The sequence below is a fragment of the Thalassophryne amazonica genome, chromosome 14 (assembly GCF_902500255.1).
Source record: "Thalassophryne amazonica chromosome 14, fThaAma1.1, whole genome shotgun sequence".
In the NCBI taxonomy this organism is placed as follows: domain Eukaryota; kingdom Metazoa; phylum Chordata; class Actinopteri; order Batrachoidiformes; family Batrachoididae; genus Thalassophryne; species Thalassophryne amazonica.
The window spans coordinates 84,323,524-84,343,969 of NC_047116.1; the positions used below are offsets into that span (position 1 = coordinate 84,323,524).

The following is a 20,446-nucleotide window of genomic DNA, read 5'->3' on the forward strand; positions in this document are numbered from 1 at the left end:
CAGTAGATTCTCACAAATCCAACAAGACCAAGCATTCATGATATGTACATGCTTAAGGCTATGATATTGGGCTATTAGTAAAAAAAAGTAGAAAAGGGGGTGTTCACAATAATAGTAGTCTGGCATTCAGTCAGTGAGTTTGTTCAGAAGAACAGCGTAGTTTGATTAAAAAGTTGATTGGAGAGGGTAAAAATTCTACGCAGGTGCAAAATATTTATAGGCTGTTCATCTACAATGATCTCCAGTGCTTTAAAATGGACAAAAAAACCAGAGACGTGTGGAAGAAAAGAGAAAACAACCATCAAAATGGATAGAAGAATAACCAGAATGGCAAAGGCTCACCCACTGATCAGCTCCAGGATGATCAAAGACAGTCTGGTGTTACCTGTCTGTGCTGTGACAATTAGAAGACACCTGTGTGAAGCTAATTTATTTGCAAGAATCCCCCGCAAAGTCCCTCTGTTAAATAAAAGACGTGCAGAAGAGGTTACAATTTGCCAAAGAACACATCAACTGGTCTAAAGAGAAATGGAGGAATATTTTGTGGACTGATGAGAGTAAAATTGTTCTTTTTGGGTCCAAGGGCCACAGACAGTTTGTGAGATGACCCCCAAACTCTGAATTCAAGCCACAGTTCACAGTGAAGACAGTGAAGCATGGTGGTGCAAGCATCATGATATGGGCATGTTTCTCCTACTATGGTGTTGGGCCTATATATCGCATACCAGGTATCATGGACCAGTTTGGATATGTCAAAATACTTGAAGAGGTCATGTTGCCTTATGCTGAAGAGGACATGCCCTTGAAATGGGTGTTTCAACAAGACAATGACCCCAAGCACACTGGTAAACGAGCAAAATCTTGGTTCCAAACCAACAAAATTAATACCTTGCAGATGTGAAGAAATCATGAAAAATTGTGGTCATACAACTAAATACTAGTTTAGTGATTCACAGGATTGCTAAAAAAGCAGTTTGAACATAATAGTTTTGAGTTTGTAGCGTCAACAGCAGATGCTGCTATTATTGTGAACACCTCCTTTTCTACTTATTTTACTAATAGCCCAATTTCATAGCCTTAAGAGTGTGCATATCATGAATGCTTGGTCTTGTTGGATTTGTGAGTATCTACTGGTACCTTGTTTCCCATGTAACAATAAGAAATATACTCAATACCTGGATTTATGTTTTTAGTCACATAGCACTACTATTATTCTGAACACTACTGTATATAAAATACATTGGCTTCATCAGCTCTGATTCTGTGTGAAAGGAGTTATTGAGGATTGTCTTTTAAATGGCACAAACGGTGAGATAGTGTTTCAAAAAATAAATGTGCAGTGCAGAAGTAGAGAGGGAAATGATATCCTCTGAAAAGTGATCCCCAGGCCTTCTTGCTGTGCAGCAACAGTCACAGCCACTCAGCCACCGTGCCTCCCAGATTAATGGTTATTTGGCTATACTTTTCGTTGGCGAAGACTCCACCAGCCCCACCTGATCAGACTCTGTGCCTGTCTGCTGCCATTGTGATGAGGACACTCTCCGCTATCAACACCCGCAAGGCAACAGGTCCAGACAATAGCCGTGGTTGTGTGCTGAAGGATGTCTTCACAGATATCTTTAACACTTTTCTGAGGCAAGCTGCTGTTCCATCATGTTTTAAGGCTGGCTCCATCACACCTGTGCTGAAGAAACCTGCTCCACCCTGCTTCAGCGACTGTCGCCCTGTGGCACTGACCCCCATCATCATCAAGTCATGTCACACATCAAATTCATCCTTTCTGCCACCCTGGACACCTTCCTGTTTGCATACAGAGCCAAATGATCCATGTAGTCTGTTCTGCTCTCCATCCAGCTCCCACCCACTTACACACAAATACTCATATGTGAGAATTCTGTTCATAGACTTCAGTTCATTCAACACCGTAATCCCACAACAACTCATCTGTAAACGTAACAAGCTGGGGTTCAGCACCTCCCTTTGCATCTGGCTGTTGGACTTCCTCAGTGAGAGGCCACCCGCAGTACGAGTTGGTAATAGCACCTCCCACAGCATCACACTCAGCACAGGGGCCCCCCAAGGCTGTGTGCTCAGTCCCCTGCTCTTCACCATGCTGACTCACGACTGCACACTAACCTACAGCACCAATCACATGGTGAGGTTTGCGCATGACACAACTCTGGTGGGTCTCGTCACCAAGGGCGATGAGACCCACTGCAGGAAGGAGGTCAATCTTTTGACCACGTGGTGCAGAGGCAACAACAGTCCGGCTGAAAAGGAGACTGTTGTTGCCTTCCGGAGAGACCACACCCACCACTAACCATGGATGGCGCTGCTGTGGAGAGCATGAGCAGCACCAAATTCCTAGGGGTGCACATCAGTGGGGATCTCTCCTGGACCACCAACACTGCATCACTGGCAAAGAAAGCACAGGGGTGACTCTACTTCCTCCACAAACTCAGGCAAGTTAGAGCTCCTCCTCTGCCCATTATGTGCACATTCTACCAGGGCACCATTGAGAACATCCTGTCCAGCTGCGTCACTGTCGGGCGGGAGCTGCAAGGACTACAACAGGAAAGCCCTCCACTGCATAGCAAACACAGCGGGAAAGATCCTTTTAAGAGACATACACCACCCGCAAAGCGACCATGATAGTGAGCGATGCCAGCCGTCCCTCACACGGTCTGTTTCGATTCAATTCAGTTTAATTACATTTATATAGCACCAAATTACAAGCTGAACTCTCTGCGCCCCCCCCCCCAAAAAAACCCACTCTGGATTATGAACCTTTTGACCTATAGAGTGACTTTGTCCTTTTGCACTACTACAGTATATCAACAGAAACTTTCTGTTGCTTTTACTGACTGTATTTGCACAGGAATCTGTCTTTTTATACAGACTACTTTCTTCCATATACACTGTGAATTCATATTTTGTTTATTTTTTAATAATACTAAATCTCTTCATCTGCTGTGCACTTTATTTATTGTTTTACTTAAGTGTTACAATATGTCTGTCTGTATCTGTTGTGCCTGTGCACGTTACCTCTTTGCTGTAGGATACTAAGAAACGTCTTTTCGATTCCTTTGTATGTCTGGTACATGTGAAGAAACTGGCAATAAAGCTGGGTTTGATTATTAGTGGAGTTGCATAGACAGTTGCAAGATATTGCCGATGATTGATAACGTTTGTCCCTTCGGCTGCTCCCTTGTTTGCACTTGGGGTCTCCACAGCAAATCCAAGGTGGATCTGCATGTTGAATTGGCACAAGTTTGTCAATAAATGTATTTATATCCTCTTTTTGTTGGGCAGGGGAATCTCCTGGGAGTCTGTGGCTGGCTGTGAGAATGTCCAACATCCCCTGGTTTGCAATCTAACAGCGGCCTTTTCTAACCCAAGAGTGGATTACTATACCAAGGTCACAGCACATCTGGGAGCAGAAACCTCGCATGAAACAACCCTGAAACCATTTAGGCCAATCAGAGACAGTAAGTGACACTGTACCTCATCCAGATGACCTTTCATAAAAAGGAGAGCTTCTTAAAAGCCTTTCATATTTGAGTTGTGTTTTGCATTACAATGCAAAACGTAGTTAAAATATTCATACTGCATGCAAAACATAGTAATTTTTTCAATTTTATTTGCTAAGAGGAACAGTGTACATTAATGAACATTTACTTTTTAAAAGAAATAAAAATAAAAATGTAAATGTACACAGTTGCAGCCATAGGCTGATTTCCATTGTCAGTCTCCCTACCAGATGGTGCAGACAAGTTCCTAAAATAATAAAACAAAAAACGCATAATAAAATCTTATTACACACAGTGTAATATGATATCATCATCTAGTTGAATTTGGATACCGTCACTCATATCAAACAAATTCACCCTATAGAACATCTGTAAAGTATAATCTTGCTTATTTATGTGAATTTTACATATTCACATGGATCTGCAAAATGAAGGGAAAGGGGTGAAGGAAGAATATTAGGATTGGGCAGAATTAAAGGACAGAACATTGATTATGGCATCTTTTGCACATTGGAAATTATTTATCAGGCTTCATGTAAAATTAAAACAATGTAACTCACATCAAACTCGATGCACAGAAATTACAGATTACGTGTGACCAAATGAAATTATAAATAATGTTGATTCCTACTATGAGTTTAACTGCATCCGGAATAAAAATTAATCCTTTTCCTCCCAGTGAAAATTTACTTTGCAGTTTATTTTCCTCCCAGGTCATCTTTAGTTGCCTCTGTAGCGGTGCCCACATGCAACTCCCAAGCATCTCATATCAGCGTAAATAGGACTTGGGTGTCAGTATCAGTGCAACTGTGATGCTTGTGGAGAAAAACCTATCTTGCCCCTTCTTGGTCTGTAAGACCACGGAATACCTGGAATGTGTTCTATTTTCCCTATGAATCATCCTTTCCTGACATCTGTGCAAAACCCCAGGTAAGAGTACAGTTTGTCACTGTTCCGGACAGACTAAGTAGGATCTGGTGGCAAAAGGCTACATTCCATCAGGAATGACACTGTGAGTGCAAAATGTGGAACAGAAATCATTAATGAGAGAAATAACAGATCATGAAAGAAAACATGGGCGGCACATTGGCTTAATGGTTAGCAATGTTGCCTCACAGCAAGAACGTTGTGGGATCGCTTCCCTCCTGGTCTTTTCTGCGTGGAGTTTGCATGTTCTCCTTGTGTTCGTGTGGGTTTCCTCCAGGTGCTCCGGCTTCCTCCCAGATCCAAAGACATGCAGGTTAGATGAATTGGAAACTTCAAATTGATCCTAGGTATGTGTGTGAATGTGTTCATTTGTCTATATGGCCCTGTGATAGACTGGCGTCCTGCACAGGGTGTACCCTGCCTCACGGCTGGGATAGGCTCCAGCTCCCTTGTGATGCTTGATTGGAGTAAGTAGGTATTGAAAATGGATTAATGAAACAAAGCATTTCTCTAATACATAAAGAAGAGTATTTGTGGGCTGTCTGAATGATTAAAGTTATTTGTTAAAATCTTTGTTCTGTGATTAATCACATGAATGTTCAAAATGGAGAGAATGTATTGGGATTGGGCCCGTATCTCCTATGAAACAAATATCCAAATTTAAGGTCTTATCCCATTCTTTAGACCCCATTCCTACCAGGCTGCTCAAGGAAGCCCTACCATTATTTAATGCTTCGATCTTAAATATGATCAATCTATCTTTGTTAGTTGGCTATGTACCACAGGCTTTTAAGGTGGCAGTAATTAAACCATTACTTAAAAAGCCATCACTTGACCCAGCTATCTTAGCTAATTATAGGCCAATCTCCAACCTTCCTTTTCTCTCAAAAATTCTTGAAAGGGTAGTTGTAAAACAGCTAACTGATCATCTGCAGAGGAATGGTCTATTTGAAGAGTTTCAGTCAGGTTTTAGAATTCATCATAGTATAGAAACAGCATTAGTGAAGGTTACAAATGATCTTCTTATGGCCTCGGACAGTGGACTCATCTCTGTGCTTGTTCTGTTAGACCTCAGTGCTGCTTTTGATACTGTTGACCATAAAATTTTATTACAGAGATTAGAGCATGCCATAGGTATTAAAGGCACTGCGCTGCGGTGGTTTGAATCATATTTGTCTAATAGATTACAATTTGTTCATGTAAATGGGGAATCTTCTTCACAGACTAAAGTTAATTATGGAGTTCCACAAGGTTCTGTGCTAGGACCAATTTTATTCACTTTATATATGCTTCCCTTAGGCAGTATTATTAGACGGTATTGCTTAAATTTTCATTGTTACGCAGATGATACCCAGCTTTATCTATCCATGAAGCCAGAGGACACACACCAATTAGCTAAACTGCAGGATTGTCTTACAGACATAAAGACATGGATGACCTCTAATTTCCTGCTTTTAAACTCAGATAAAACTGAAGTTATTGTACTTGGCCCCACAAATCTTAGAAACATGGTGTCTAACCAGATCCTTACTCTGGATGGCATTACCCTGACCTCTAGTAATACTGTGAGAAATCTTGGAGTCATTTTTGATCAGGATATGTCATTCAAAGCGCATATTAAACAAATATGTAGGACTGCTTTTTTGCATTTACGCAATATCTCTAAAATTAGAAAGGTCTTGTCTCAGAGTGATGCTGAAAAACTAATTCATGCATTTATTTCCTCTAGGCTGGACTATTGTAATTCATTATTATCAGGTTGTCCTAAAAGTTCCCTAAAAAGCCTTCAGTTAATTCAAAATGCTGCAGCTAGTGTACTGACGGGGACTGGAAGGAGAGAGCATATCTCACCCATATTGGCCTCTCTTCATTGGCTTCCTGTTAATTCTAGAATAGAATTTAAAATTCTTCTTCTTACTTATAAGGTTTTGAATAATCAGGTCCCATCTTATCTTAGGGACCTCGTAGTACCATATCACCCCAATAGAGCGCTTCGCTCTCAGACTGCAGGCTTACTTGTAGTTCCTAGGGTTTGTAAGAGTAGAATGGGAGGCAGAGCCTTCAGCTTTCAGGCTCCTCTCCTGTGGAACCAGCTCCCAATTCAGATCAGGGAGACAGACACCCTCTCTACTTTTAAGATTAGGCTTAAAACTTTCCTTTTTGCTAAAGCTTATAGTTAGGGCTGGATCAGGTGACCCTGAACCATCCCTTAGTTATGCTGCTATAGACGTAGACTGCTGGGGGGTTCCCATGATGCACTGTTTCTTTCTCTTTTTGCTCTGTATGCACCACTCTGCATTTAATCATTAGTGATCGATCTCTGCTCCCCTCCACAGCATGTCTTTTTCCTGGTTCTCTCCCTCAGCCCCAACCAGTCCCAGCAGAAGACTGCCCTCCCTGAGCCTGGTTCTGCTGGAGGTTTCTTCCTGTTAAAAGGGAGTTTTTCCTTCCCACTGTAGCCAAGTGCTTGCTCACAGGGGGTCGTTTTGACCGTTGTGGTTTTACATAATTATTGTATGGCCTTGCCTTACAATATAAAGCGCCTTGGGGCAACTGTTTGTTGTGATTTGGCGCTATATAAAAAAATTGATTGATTGATTGATTGATTGATTATCCCATAAAGATGTGACAGCTCTCCTTGTGAAAAATCAGTTTAAAATTTGTACGTTTCAGTGAGTGAAAATGATTGAGATCATATGGAGTTGCGTGACACTGAAACTATAATTAATTTCTTAACTAATAAAGATGTGCCTGGACCAACATTAAGTTAGTGACTAGGGCATTGTCTGTGTTGATCCACAGGCTTGATTGTTCACATACTTTTCTTGTAATTTACTCATAAGAAAAAATACGTCTGTCCATTGATTGGCCAAAAGCACAGTCCTCATGCAAACAGACTGGTTTTAATATTAGAAACATTCACACATATAAATTCTTAATCTTACCTGTTCGTTTCAGTCGGATTCATCATCACATCCTGACAAAACTTATCTACAGATTCTCCCTGATTTTGGAAAACAGCGTCTGAAAATACTTTAGTCCTTGTCGTGGCTGGAAACGTAGCATTTTAAAACACGACCCTTGGTGGTTTTCTGCTCCAGGTGTGTTTCTCAGCCTGAGGATGCCGGTGTTGTGGTTTGATCGGCCCCCCTGTGTGATCTGATCGCTCCCCTGTCTAACTGATCAGATGGGTGACTGATCTTGGGGGGGGATCAGATTGCACAGGGGGACCGCTTAAAAGTTTAAAGAGTCAATTCATTCATTTCACTGCAGCGTTTACCATACTCCCTCCTTGCGAACGCGACAACACGTTACATAAATCCACATATTTACGTAATTGATTATGTCGGTTACATTGACACATGGCCCCAGCATGAGAAGATATTTTTTTAAAAACATTTCCACAACTTTCCCAAGACATGCTGAAAATTGTCACGGTTCATATTCCAGGCTCGACCAAACATTTTCACAAGGTTTTGTGGTAATTGTGTCTGTTGTCTTTGAGTACTCCTGCTAAACATATACAGCAAACAAGTATTTTATGTTTACTCTTATTACTTTAGCTCTGATAATATGAAAAATCCATTTTGAGTTTATCATGCAGAATGAACTCTAATCTGCACAGTTGTCTGTTTTTTTAGTGAAATGTATTTGTCCTTCTGTCTGACCTTTAGCTCACCTGGACCCGCCCCTATTGACTGTGACTTCCTGTGGTAGAGACGTGTGTGTCGACCTTCATCCTCCATTGGAGCGCCTCCGGGACATCTACGACTCTTTTCATTACAAACTTCAGATTACCAACAACAGCCCAAACAGTACTCCGGTAATCATGGATTTGGGTTCATATACAGTTTTCATAAATGTTATATTTTATGCACATGAATCATTTTGACTGAAAGATTTCACTGTTTTTTGTTTTTTGTTTTTTTTTCTACTGTTTTGCCAGTAACTCAGTGTTTCAACGCTAATATTGCTACGTGTTTATGTTGTCTTTCTAAGCAGTGCTAACTAATTTTTATTATTATTGTCTTTTGAATGTATTTTACATGTATAAATTGACTTATGTTCCAGTTAAGACTCTTCTCACTTTCTCAGATTTGTATCCTGGAAGGTCACAGTCTATAACTGATAACACGACACACTCAGTTACTCTGCTCTTCTCCTTGGGGCATCAGTGTGTACTCATATGCTCTGAATCATTCCCTCTTTTCCATGAGACTCACCTTGTTTGTCCACTTTCTCCTCTTATTCGCACTAGCTGTTGATTCATTTTCGATTGCTCTTAAGGCCGAAAACGGAATAAGAAGGATTCAGAGGTTGAGTACTTGTCATAGAGTCTTGCTACTGTATATACTAATGGGCTCCTTTTATATGTCAGTGACCCTCTATCCAGCATTCCATGTGTCCTTACACTTCTAGAATCTTTTGGTGTGCTTTCGGGATACAAATGAAACCTTTCAAAAAGTGAACATTTTGCTGTTAACCCATGGCCTCAGCGATTACCACAGTCATCAGTTTCTTTCAGGTTTGCTCATGGAGAGATCAAATACTCACTCACTCATCTTCAACCACTTACTCCAATTAAGGGTCACAGTGGGGCTGGAGGCTATCCCAGCAGTCATAGGGTGTGAGGCGGGGTCCACCATGGACAGGACGCCAGTCTGTCACAGGGCCACATACAGGCAAACAAACACATTCACACCCACACGCACACCTACGGATAATTTAAAGTTTCCAGTCCACCTAACCTGCATGTATTTGGATGTGAGAGGAAGCCGGAGCACCCGGAGAGAAGCCACACGAATTTGGGGAGAACATACAAACGCCACAATTATTGTAAAGCACTTTGAGTTTCTGATGCAGATGGAAACACATTATATAAATGGCACTCCATTTACCATTTGTGGCCATATGTGATGATGCAGGGTTTGTATGTATGTGTGTATGTGTGTGTATGTATATGTATATGTGTGTATGTATATATGTATATGTGTATATATGTATATGTGTATATATGTATATGTGTATATGTGTATATGTGTGTGTATATATGTATATGTGTGTGTGTATATGTATATGTGTGTGTGTATGTATATGTGTATGTGTGTATATGTATATGTGTATGTGTGTATGTATATATGTATATGTGTGTATGTATATGTGTATGTGTGTATGTATATGTGTGTATACGTATATGTGTATATACGTATGTGTGTGTATGAGGATAGGCTGAAAAGTTCTAAGGCTCCCCATGAAGGAATAATGCATTAACTGCATTATAGTGAGCCTTAGAACTTTTCAGCCTACCCTCGTATGTATATATGTGTGTATGTATGTCACTTAACATTGTATGTCACAGGACCTCACAAACTAGTTACTCTTTTTTTTTGTTAACTTTCAAGGTTGGGGTCAAAGGTAATTTAAGCCACCAGGGTCAAAGGGATTTAAGTTACTACATTCTTTTGGCTCTGTGATCTTCCGACATTGAGAGTTAATCATGGACAGAAAAACACAGAAGCAGCAATTAATAAATAAATGGTAGTCAGAAGGTTACAGACTCCCCATGTTAGATAATTTGAAATTACTCTAATTTTTGTGTCTGTTATGCTCGATATATTACCGTATTGCATTTCTGTCCCTTCTAATGTCTTTTTGTGGTGTTTTTTTTTTTTTTTTTTTTTGCCTTCGCAGGTTTCTAAGGATACTAAGACCCTGAATAGAGTAATTTGGAGACACCTGGCTCAGGGCAGAAAGTACTGTGTCTCTGTCAAGTTCTCAGACACTCATGTGCCCAGACACTCCAACTACAGTCAACCCAAATGTACTGTAATTACTGGAGTCTCTCCCACAGGTATATTTAACATAATGCTGTGTTCTCTGCAATAAGTTGGTTGAACATTTCTGTGGAAGCCCACAGCTAATTTAATGATGTACTCATCTTTTGTAGCACTAGCTATCAAGCTTTGCTATTTACGAGGTCTATTAGAAAAGTATCCGACCTTTTTATTTTATGCAAAAAATATATGGATTTGATTCATATGTTTTTACGTCAGCCAAGCTTGAACCTTCGTGCGCATGCGTGAGTTTTTTCACACCTGTCGGTTGCGTCATTCGCCTGTGGGCAGACTTTGAGTGAGCACTGGGCCACCCCTCTCGTCATTTTTTTCATTGCGAGGAAATGGCGGAATGATTTGGGCTTTGTTCCATCAGAATCTTTTCAGAAACTGTTAGAGACAGGCAGCTGGAAACCATTCGGAAAATTCATTTGGCTTTCGGTGAAAATTTTATGGGCTTCACAGAGATTAAGGAGTGTTACTACCGCTTTAAGGACAGCCCACAATGGCGCACGGCGCGCCGCGCTCCGAGCCGCGATCGACAGGCTGAAACGACCATTTCATTTCTAAACGGATGGCTGTATGGATCCTGGACCTTCGTGTGCAATTTCTCTGGTTATCACAAGAGCTGGACATCAGCCATTTTCCGGCAGATTTCACTTTTAACAAGAGATTTTGTCATGGAAAGCCGTGCGGAGGCTTCGCGCGTCACAACGGATTCGCTGATGGAGCGAGACAAAGAACACCTCCGTTTTGGAGTGTCAGAGGACAAGTTGGGACATGTCTATCTCTCCACAATTTCTCTTATACTCACTCGACTGGTAAGCCACTGAAAGCCGAGATAGACATGTCCCAAAGCGGTAGTAACACTCCTTAATCTCTTTGAAGCCCATAAAATTTTCACCGAAAGCCAAATGAATTTTCCGAATGGTTTCCAGCTGCCTGTCTCTAACAGTTTCTGAAAAAATTCTGATGGAACAAAGCCCAAATCATTCTTACATTTCCTCGCAATAAAAAAATGACGAGGGGGTGGACCAGTGCTCACTCAAAGCCTGCCCACAGGTGTGAAAAAACTCACGCATGCGCACGAAGGTTCAAGCTTGGCTGACGTAAAAACATATGAATCAAATCCATATATTTTTTGCATAAAATAAAAAGGTCGGATAGTTTTCTCACAGACCTCGTATTTAAAAATTAAAAAATACTGATCAACCAGGTCTTAGGCATCACCACATACTATCCTAACCTACACTTTTTGATTATGGAACAAGTTGTTTTGCTGTTTTTTTTTAATACAGTATTTTATATTAAATCAAATTTTTGCACAATCAAACCCAGACCTGTCTTCTAATCTGTCTTCTGTAGAAATACTTTTGAGCACAGCAGTCACAATGTGGTTGCATTGTACACAGCCTAACTCCAAGCAGTCCCATTTCTGTTGAATACTAACGACCCTGGAGCTACAACCCTGGAGTGGACTGTATTTTCCTTACTCAGCAAAATGAAAAATATGGATTTACACTAGGGATGCACCAATCCACATTTTTTTCACTTCCAGTCCGATCCCAATACCTGAATTTGGATATCTGCTGATACCGATACTATTCTGATACCAGAGCTCTGTTTGCTTCCATATTATTATTATCATTATTGTTGATTTAATATGGAATATGAGGATATTTTGTATCCCGAGTTATACAGCTTCATGATGAAGTGGTATAGAGGAGGATTTTCTTAAAAAGAAGACCTGAAAGTTTAGCTACAATTTGCCACAAAGTACATCAGAGATGCAAGCCTAGATTTGATGTTTTGGTGAAAGAATTAAGTACTTCTATTTATTATTTAGTGGTTTCTTGTGGCATTTTGGAAATACGCTCCTTCCTCAAAATGGTACATGTACTTGTACATAATTTTTGAGGTGCCCCTGTGGGAAAAAAAATCAAATCAATCAAATCTTGACTGATGAAAAATGGCAGGTCTTTAAAAAAGTATGGACATTATACAGAAAAGACAGCGCTCTGTCTCTCTCCCTCTCTTTCTGTCTCTCTCTCTCTAAAAAATTAGCTCTTTAGAACTCTGAAACACATACAGTTTTAAAGACGGAGTGCATTTCCGCATTTCCAAGATGCCACAAAAAACACCCTAAATAAATAAATAAATAAAAGTACTTAATTTACTCATATTTAGAGTCAGTCTGGGTAAATCATTATACCCTTCCTCCCGGTTGTGAAAAGTTGGTTAGTGACCGCCGTCTGGCTGGAAACTGCTGAAGGGATTTCCGAAACGGAGGCATGTCTCATTACTCCGCTGTCTCATTGAGACATGCCTCTGTTCAGGGAATCCCCACACTCCGCAGGCATCAAGACATTTTCACACACACAGACGGTTTCTGGATCGGAAAACTCCTCAGGTTGTATTGAAAATTTCAGATCCATGAATTACGTAGGTATCCGAACTCAATACCGATATTGGATTGAATCGGCCACATCCCTAATTTAAACATTCATGAAATCTGTGATCACTTTTTTTGTCAGACAAAAAGCAATGGTCTGGGTGGAGTAAGGCAGTCTCCTCTACACATAAAACAATAAGACAGTCCGGCAAGAAGTGGAAGATTCAAAGACTGTCATAGTGTAGCAAATCCTCAACTACTGTAATAAGTGTGCAGAGTGACTAAATGATGTTACTGACCCAGCAACATTTGATAGAAGCAATAGATATTCTAAAATATAGGAAGAATCTGATGGATCCTTAATGCTTCAGAAAACCTCCACAGAACCTTCAACACTTAAGGAGTATTCTGTACACATTGTAGGGCGCACTATTTTGCCCAGAGGTTCACATCCTCGCTTGACGAATTGTACTTTGTACCTGTTTCAGTTTTAAAAGATTGTTTAATGTGTTTTGAGTGACCAGACAATACTGCTGTGGTTGTTTTTTCTCAATTTAAAGGTATTCAATGTGTCTTTGTATGCAACAGATATACCCATTTAAAAGTGTCATTTGCAAGCTGAGTTGAATGAAAGATCTGTAAGGATTTTAGACTGTAACAGAACCTATCCCACCAGTCATACAATAATTATGATATTGAAGTTGAATCTTTGTGTTTAAACTCTCTGTGGTGCACCCTGGTAATATGTGTGTTGTCCTGTTCCCACCTCTCTGTAGAGCCTTGGATTCTAATGTTGCTCTTTTTGTTGCTGTTGCTTTGTGGGGTCCTAGTAATACTGGTTGTTACTGGTGTCATTCCTTTGAAAAGAAATTCACTTCCACAAGTACTGGTAAGTAGTATTTACAGTTCGGTGTAATTGAATATAACAAGTAGTAATATTTATTGTTAGCACCATAGATATTATAGTAGTATATATGGTACCAGTATTGATATGCATGGCAGGACTAGAAATAGTTGTAGTAACTATATAGCTGCAAGATCTCTGTATAGACAGATTAATTTTGTGGAGGCTAGACAGGAAATATTGTTTTATTCGCAGTAATTGATAACGTAAGTACCTTTTGATTTACATAACGTGCATTGACACATCACAAGTAGGGAGTAATATGACCACACTTAGTCAGAATGTTGACTCCACCGATGAGCAAGGAAAAACACTATGTGGTACTGAAATCTAGAATTAAACAGGTCCTGATGCTAAGTGAGTAAAAACTGAAAATCTCAGTAAGCTGAGACATTTGGTACTGCTTTCTGTACTGGAGAAATTAAGAAAATAATTTGATACATTTTTTGCTATTCCCAGAAGAGAGTTTGCTGTCTCTCTTCCTCGGTGCCTGTGTACAAGGTACTGGCAGCTCTCTCACCGACAACAAATTGAGTTACTGAGGAGCTTTAACACGACCAATGGTTTTGCTGTCTCTCTTCCTCGGTGCCTGTGTACAAGGTACTGGCAGCTCTCTCACCGACAACAAATTGAGTTACTGAGGAGCTTTAACACGACCAATGGTTTTTGTGAACAGCAAGAAAGTATTTCATGAAAAAACTTGTGCGGTGCAAAAATATATTCAGTGGAGGTTCATGTCCAAGTTTTCAGATGTTGATACACTGCTGCAGGGGAAACTGATTTGACATTGTGACGGTTACTTTCCAACTGCTTTTGAACCCTTTGTTGGTCTTCTCATGTATTTTTCCATGCCATTCTGGAGCATAAGATCCGTTTCATGCGTAGGTGTCTATAACAGTAAGCTTTTATTGGTCTAATATGAGGGTGAGTTGAACAAACTTTTTAGAAAACGAGATGCTGTTTTTCCCCCACATATTGTGAAATGCAGTAAGTTCATGAGAATGATTCTTCGGCACAGAGGGGTTTTCCCGACACATCGGTCTTGCTTGTGGTTAACACGTTGTGGGATTTTACAGAGGAAGTGAGCTTCATAGAGTCTCACTAACAGTTTCTTTTCCGAACACTGGTGAGCAACTGAGAGCTTGTGGAATCTAATTTTTTTGTAATTCAGTGTAATTTCTGATGATGAAAGACAGTGCTTCAAAGTAAATAAGATTGTCAAAAGTTCATAAATGTGACAGTAGTGGTGTCAGCCACACTGCAAAGTTGGAGTTTATTACACAATAAGTAGACTGGGCTGTGAAATGAAAATTGTGAAATCCGAGGAAAAGTCGCAGGGGCCTAGGGCCCACGGGACCCCAGAAACCAGATTAATTTTGTATCTAATGATACATTTTCAGCATCTCCTGGAAGAAAAAAAATCTCAAAAGAAGTGGGTATTTAAATGATTCCAGATTCAACCTTTCCGTCAGTGACAATGCTGAAATAACAGAATATGACGTGGAAGTAGGACCTGGAATGATTTTCCTTTTATTGTAAACCAAATTATGCATTAATTCAGAACAGTTAAACTACATGAAATTCATGAAAACTGAAAAGACTGTTAAAGCATTTCTAAAACCACAGCTAAAGCTTGTAGAATATTTTGAAAATCATGGTAAAATATCAATAATACACCTTATAAGAGAAAAAAGTCTATATTAATAAAAACTCATTTACATTCTTGTTTAAATTCATGTAAATCCTTTCAAAGCCACAATGGCTTTTTTCCAATGAAAAAAAAGTCTAGATTAATAATAATAAAAAAGAGTCACATAATCTAGTCTAAAATCCTGTTTGAACAGCACAATGTTTATTTTCCAGGGAAAGAAAAATTCTTACCGTGTTTCCTGATGACACAGTTCGCTTTTCCCATTTATCTTTCAGGTGTGTTCATGAAGCCAGCGACAATTCCACAGATTCTTGTCCTTGTCAAACTTTTTCAAACCGTCTTTCTTGTCATCGTTCTTCTGTCTGATGTCGCTCCGTGACACAGACATGCTGCAAAATTTGTCTTTTAAAAACTTGAGAGCTCTAAAAGTTTGCGATGCCACATACTACGTTTAGCTAAAGCATCTTGCAGGAGCCACACAGCGTCGCCGCAGCAACCAACCAGTCCCGCTTTACAACAACTGTCGTAACAGCTACGCTATGCGTGGCATTTTTCCTCCACGAAGTTCTGCATATCCAAGGACACAGATTTGTATCTGTAACGCACAGATCAGTGTCCGCGGACTTGAAAAAACTTGCACGATGTCGTAAAAAAGGAAACGCTTTGCGATAGGCATTTTAAAAATTCAGTGACGGTCACAATTACAGAATGCACCCCGCTCCATGGAATTACTCGGATCCGTGGAGCTTTCACAGCTCTGGTAGTGGATGTCTGTGAGATGGTTGTTACATTATTGTGTATCAGGAGTTTAGCAGTGGCTTCCAAATTATTGAACGTTGAGCATGTAGCAGTCAGATTTTCAGTTTTTCTTCATCGCTTCACTTTTGAACCAGCTGCTCCTGGCCTTTCATGTGCAGGGCAAGCTGGACAGTAGTTGCGAATAACTTGTTTGCAGCAGTTTCCCTTGTTATGCAGTATAACTTTTAAATCACAGCATTAACTGGACAGAAAAGTATTTACATAATCCAATGTAAATACTTTTCTGTCCAGTTAATGCTGAAAAAGAAAAGAAAAGTATGTCCAGCATTAACTGGACATAAGGTGATCTGCCGATTAAGATATAATTTTACACTATGAATGATGAATACTTACTAGGGCAATCCCTGTGGATAAATCCATGCTATGTCAAATTACCCAAATTAAAAATACTTAAAATATATTTAATACATTTATGAGATAAAATTGACGTATTCAAAATCTCCCAAATAAAAATAGCTAACTATTTTGGTATGTTTCTTTCATAGGTATTTATTAAATATGACTTGATAAAATATACTTTATGATCACAGCCTTCTGAGCCTTGATTGGAGTAAACGGGTATAGAAAATGACTGAATGAATGAATGATTTATTCGGACCACAGAAAAAATAAAGAAAAGATAACATAATATACACACAACTTAAAAATACAATCTGCCATAAGCCTACAGCATTCAAACAATATACAGCTCAATACTGTGATAACTTATATTTCTGGATTATACATCCAGTACATCTAGTCCGAAAAGGGGTGGGTGGGTGGGGGGGATAACTTATTTATTTCCACTCCCTTTTTCAACCACCTTAATTACTTCAACTTAAAGGACACAATCCAAATGCTACAGAACAATTTACATTTATAATATAGCAGCACATATTTGTGGGAGCCGAGGACTTGAGTGAGGGGAATGTCCTAAAGAAATGAGTCACAATAGATTTAATAGTTTGTGTCTCGGAAGATTATTAGCGTCATATAATGCGATGCTGATAGGCTAACATTAGCATGAAAACTCACTAGCATCCCAGGATGCATGTCACATAACATAGTGCTAATGGGCAAACATTAGCATTAATACTCACTTCTGTCAATGCTAACCGGCTAACTGTTTTCAACACCTGGCCATGTCGCCAGAGGTATTGGCGCTCTCCCAGGGCCGGTAGGTAGCTGCTTAAAATTTCAAGTGAACCCTTTGTGGGGCGTAGAGGATGAGATGTAACATTACTCTTGCCCCAGACATGAGGATTTTAGTCTAGGACCTAGCTTAGCCATGTATGCACATCATTTAGCAGAGGGTAACTCTGGACTAATATGACCCCAATGAACAAGTTAGGACATGTGCCAAAATCTCTATCTGGGACAAACAGCCAGAAAATTAGCACACCCTTTTTCATCCAGAGTGTTACTTCAAATACAGCTGTATTATAGATTTTCTAAGGTACTCAATATGTTCAGAATGACCAGTACATGTTTAGAAGAGTGTAAAATTTTGATATTTTAGGAGAAAACCGCTAGAAAACATTAGGTCAAACGACCTACATACAGTCCGGAATCATCACATATTTAGTAACTTCAACTTTCTGTTGTGGATGATGGTTCCCTGATAATCTTTAAAACATTTAAGATCTGCTGTCTGCTAAAGAAACAAGTTTTGTTTTGTATTTTTCACTTTAAATCAATATTCCATTGATAAGAGTATGACTGAAAATAAAATTTCATTATATTTGGCAAATGTTCGTATTAAAATGACCCACTTATTTTAGCCATTTTCTCTTAAAATATCAAAATAGAAATTTTACACTTTTCTATGACCCTCCCACACATATATTGGTCATTCTGAACACTTTGAATATCTTGGAAAATCTGTAGCAGTTGCAATTTAGAAAATACAGCTGTATTTGAAGCAACACTTGAGACGAAAAAGGGTGTGGTCATTTTCATTGGGGTCATATTAGTCTGTAACACAGGGGTGCCCAAGTTTGGTCCTCGAGATCTACCTTCCTGACACTCTTAGTTACCTCCCTGTTCCAACACACCTGAATCCACTGAAAGGCTCATTAAAAGCCTGCTAACGAGTCTTTCATTGGATTCAGGTGTGTTGGAACAGGGAGGTAACTAAGAGTGTCAGGAAGGTAGATCTCAAGGACCAAACTTGGGCACCCCTGTGTTACAGACTAATATGACCCTAATGAAAATGACCACACCCTTTTTCGTCTCAAGTGTTGCTTCAAATACAGCCTAGGTAACTAAGAGTGTCAGGAAGGTAGATCTCGAGGACCGAACTTGGGCACCCCTGCAATAACAGGTGAGTTATTCTCTCCTAAATGATGTGCACACGTTTCAGCTCGGTCCTCTACTATTTACTGGATGGAGGATTTACTGAGATGCTCCACCCACTTATGATCCTCTTTTTGAGCCTGTGCCATTCTGAGTTGCCCTCTTTGGAAATCCAGACTTCCTTCACCTGAACTCAGTCGGTCCACTACAGTCTCCCGGCGCCAACTCACTCATAGGATCTTCCAAAGCATTCTGAGGTCTGTGTGCGTTGAATTTAGATTGTTTGCTTTTTAATTTCTATCGCTCTTCGTTGTGTTATTTTCATTTTTTTTTTAAGTTTTTTTCGTTTTTGAAGCATCTTTGTTTCATTCATTTTATTTTTTATGCTCATCTTTTGGATTGTCTGTTGGTTTGTTGGTTTTAGGGTCATTACCTTCTTCAGGAGCATTTTTCTTGTGCTCTATAAATCTGATTGAAGCGTTACAATAAATGCTTCCATATATTTTGTGCAGTATGCAGTACTTCTGTTTCATCATTCCTTGCACTTTTGCACAGTACTGTCCATATACCTAAACATGTATTAGTTTTTCTTACATTGTGAAAAGGTCTTATTTCGCATTGTTGAAATAAAGTGACAGTTTGTGGATATGGAGCCGGATCATCACTTCTGTTGGATTCTGCTTCTCGTACAACAGGCAGTAATTCTGAATGTTCTTACTCACAGAAAAGGTGAAAAACATCACGCCTTTGAGAGAGCTCACTGAGAAGTCTCAACTATTTTCCAGCATTTACAAAAAAAAAGGCAGCTTTGAGTGTTTGTACTTATTTAAAAATATTGGACAGCTGCTTATTTGACAGCCGGCTCTTTTTTCTGTTTCAGAGCTCAATTCGTCACATTGAAGAGAGGCTCTTATTTCCCAGCAGCGCAGCCTTTTCCTCCCTCTTTTTTAGTGAGCCCACAGCGCCCTCTTCAGGAATAAAGACAACAAGACAAGCAGGAACAGATGAGGGCGATGCCGAGAGCTTATTGGAGAGCACTGGGGGGAGTAGGAAAGGATATAAACTCCGCTTGGGAACTAATGTGGTTGTGGCCTTTTCTTCACTGGCTCCGTCATCGCTGACCTCACCTCTGCACCGTGAACCTGGACTCGGCTCTAACTCCTCCTCGCAGCAAAACCCTGTGTTTGTGCAGTCAGACTCCTCCTCAGGATCCGACTGCAGGCGTTCTCACCTCAGTCTGCAGACTGGAGCTTCTGTGGACACCAACACGTCTGCCATGTTGGAGGAGGCACCGACCACGTCTGCACTGCTGCTTCAGGACGGTCAGACAAACTCAACCCAGGGTGCATCAGAGCCTCATCTGTCTGCACACACAGATGCTTTAAATGAAGAAGAGGAGGTGGTGACAAAGGGCAGGAACCAGGACGTGAACCTCCTCACATTAACATTTGGTGGTCACGAGGAGGAGAAAGAGCACACTGACACGCCAGATGTGACCTCTCCTTCTGTCTCGGCATCAAACATTTCACACAGCACTCTGACGGCGACTTCAATCCCGTCAGATGCCACAGAAACAGCAGTGGACATGGGTGCATGTGACATCAGACAGCAAACAGAAGAAGAAGATGATGATGATGAAGAAGAGTCTTCTGGATACATGAGCCGTGCACAGACACATTCCCAACAGAACGTTGTGTAGATGGTGGAAATTCTTACAAGTCAGAGTTTTTGTTTCAGTTTAGACTGAAAAAACGTCACCAGTGTGTGACACATCCTGTGTCAGTGTCATCATAACATTCACATTTAGGGATTTTAGATTTAAGTTCACATACGTTCAGGTTCATTTCTGTCAAACCATCATGACTTCCATGAACTGCTGTTGTAGAACCCCAGAGAGTCTGGGCTTCGAGAAGCAACCACTTACGTCAAGATTTTTGTATTTTTTGTAAAAGGAAACTGAAACTGCAGTTTGGGGTTCAGCCTCAACAACTGTGTTTACACACATGTACAACACCGTCGGGTGGTACTGCTGATAACTGCTCCTGTGTACAGCAGTACGACTTATTACAGTGATTCATAACTTTGTACTTACTATTTATAAAATACTGATCCATA

General features: G+C 40.1%; 1 protein-coding gene and 1 long non-coding RNA gene across 2 annotated transcripts in view; one reads left to right on the plus strand and one right to left on the minus strand.

Moving 5' to 3' along the window:
* Positions 1-2,991, minus strand: part of LOC117524847 — a 13,106-nt gene extending 10,115 nt beyond the window's left edge. The window contains exons 1-2 of the long non-coding RNA XR_004564877.1: positions 2,979-2,991; positions 1,797-1,800 (exon numbers count right to left, since the gene is read on the minus strand). This is a non-coding gene — a long non-coding RNA (uncharacterized LOC117524847). The remainder of the gene's footprint in view (positions 1-1,796; positions 1,801-2,978) is intronic.
* The window catches only part of LOC117524844 (interleukin-10 receptor subunit beta-like), a 36,106-nt gene extending 15,660 nt beyond the window's left edge, over positions 1-20,446 (plus strand). The window contains exons 4-8 of the mRNA XM_034186661.1: positions 3,313-3,488; positions 8,132-8,280; positions 10,149-10,308; positions 13,460-13,572; positions 19,212-20,446. Of these exons, the coding sequence (XP_034042552.1) occupies positions 3,313-3,488; positions 8,132-8,280; positions 10,149-10,308; positions 13,460-13,572; positions 19,212-20,030 (1,417 nt within the window). The 3' untranslated portion in view covers positions 20,031-20,446. The remainder of the gene's footprint in view (positions 1-3,312; positions 3,489-8,131; positions 8,281-10,148; positions 10,309-13,459; positions 13,573-19,211) is intronic.